Source organism: Austrofundulus limnaeus, unplaced genomic scaffold, assembly GCF_001266775.1.
Source record: "Austrofundulus limnaeus strain Quisiro unplaced genomic scaffold, Austrofundulus_limnaeus-1.0 Scaffold116, whole genome shotgun sequence".
In the NCBI taxonomy this organism is placed as follows: Eukaryota; Metazoa; Chordata; class Actinopteri; order Cyprinodontiformes; family Rivulidae; genus Austrofundulus; species Austrofundulus limnaeus.
In genome coordinates, this window is record NW_013952518.1 from 1,542,508 (window position 1) to 1,544,058 (window position 1,551).

General features: G+C 43.3%; 1 protein-coding gene across 1 annotated transcript in view; it reads left to right on the forward strand.

The window, feature by feature from the left end:
• Positions 1 to 504: 504 nt before the first annotated feature.
• Positions 505 to 1,551, forward strand: part of hspa14 (heat shock protein 14) — a gene marked incomplete in the record, with an annotated part of 18,647 nt that continues 17,600 nt past the window's right edge. The window contains 2 exon segments of the mRNA XM_014014577.1: positions 505 to 589; positions 1,050 to 1,130. Of these exon segments, the coding sequence (XP_013870031.1) occupies positions 533 to 589; positions 1,050 to 1,130 (138 nt within the window).

Genomic DNA, 1,551 nt, shown 5'->3' on the forward strand with positions numbered 1-1,551 from the left:
GTTTTATGTCTGTTCGAAATAAAAAAATAAATAAAAAAAATGTTTTATGGGTGGAGTAGTTTATTTTCCCTGTCCTATTCATTATAGCTTTTTAAGACAAAGCTAATTGAAAGGGGCACTGAGCAGAGTTACAACCAGAGATTACAAATAATTACTTTTCTTTCTTCGGCAGTTCGGCGCCCCCTCCAGCAGATGGCGCTCTAGGCGACCGCCTAGTTCGCCTATGCCAAGAGCCGGCTTTGCACCCAGCCCTGGTGGCACTCCTGCCAGAAATACAGAAATGAAATAATTTTGCTGGTTGAGAGTCTGACTAAAATGAAAGTAAGATTTGATCAAGATGAACTGTTACATKATCTAAAAAATACGTGACAGCTGTCAGYCTCTGAAACCGGTTTATTTCCAAGGATCTGAGTGGTTTTCCCCTGCAGTTCCACTCCCCACCAACAGGTGGCGGTAAACCGCCGACTCGCTGTTCACCAACCAGCACCACGAACCCACGAAGAAGAAAAAGAAGAAGCTCACGCTTTCCATCATGGCTGCTATCGGCATCCACTTCGGCCATACCTGCGCCTGTGTGGCGATTTTTAAGGTGAGTGACGTCCTCTCAGTTTTTACCTGCCGGAAGCAGCGCGTGCCGTCWTGCTTCAGCACGGAGTCCTAGGGGTCTGATGGGATCTTAAAAAACCCAATTAAATAGCGGATCCTCGTGTCCACAGAGACATGTTGGTCCTGGGTCCTTCATTGTTTTATGCCGGGGGTGGTCATAATGTTATGGCTTCTTACTGGAAGTGACCAGACGTTGAAAACTCCTGATATAAAGTAAATTTATTTAAACTTTTATGAAAGTGGAGTATATAAACATCCTGTTTTACCTCTCTGTGTGAGAGTAGAAATGTTTTGCTCAAACAATATCRCTGTCACGTGGTTGTGTCTGGACTGAGTTGACTCCAGCATCCAGTTTCTGAGAGTTTTCATTCAGCTCTGTCAAGTGGATCTTGAGATATTTTGCTAACAGACACATTTCCCTCCACCTTGACCTCTGTGTTTAGGATGGTCGTGCTGATGTGGTGGCTAATGATGCAGGAGACCGGGTGACCCCAGCTGTGGTGGGCTACAGGGACTCTGAGCAGGTAAACCATCTGTGTCAACATGTTGACTGTTGTGTCAGAYCGACAGAAAGAAAACCCTCAAACCTGTGAAGGTCTGAAGCATGAGTTAAAGCAGGGGTTCGTTTGAGCCCGGGGTCCAATTTGTTGAACATAAAGAGGCACGAGGCCCAGTCAGACATTACTAATGTACTCATCAAAATAATTATTCTAAATCTTGGTTTAATTTTTATTGTATTTACAGCGGGTAAAATAAGTATTGAATACGTCACCATTTTTCTCAGTAAATATATTACTAGAGGTGCTAATGACATGAAATTTTCACCAGATGTCGGTAACAACCCAAGTGATCCATACATACAAAGAAATCAAAAAGAAAAAAATTGTGTAGGTCTTCTGGATAGGTTCTTCTCTAATGAAACGTTTCGTCTCTCCTCCAAGAGAC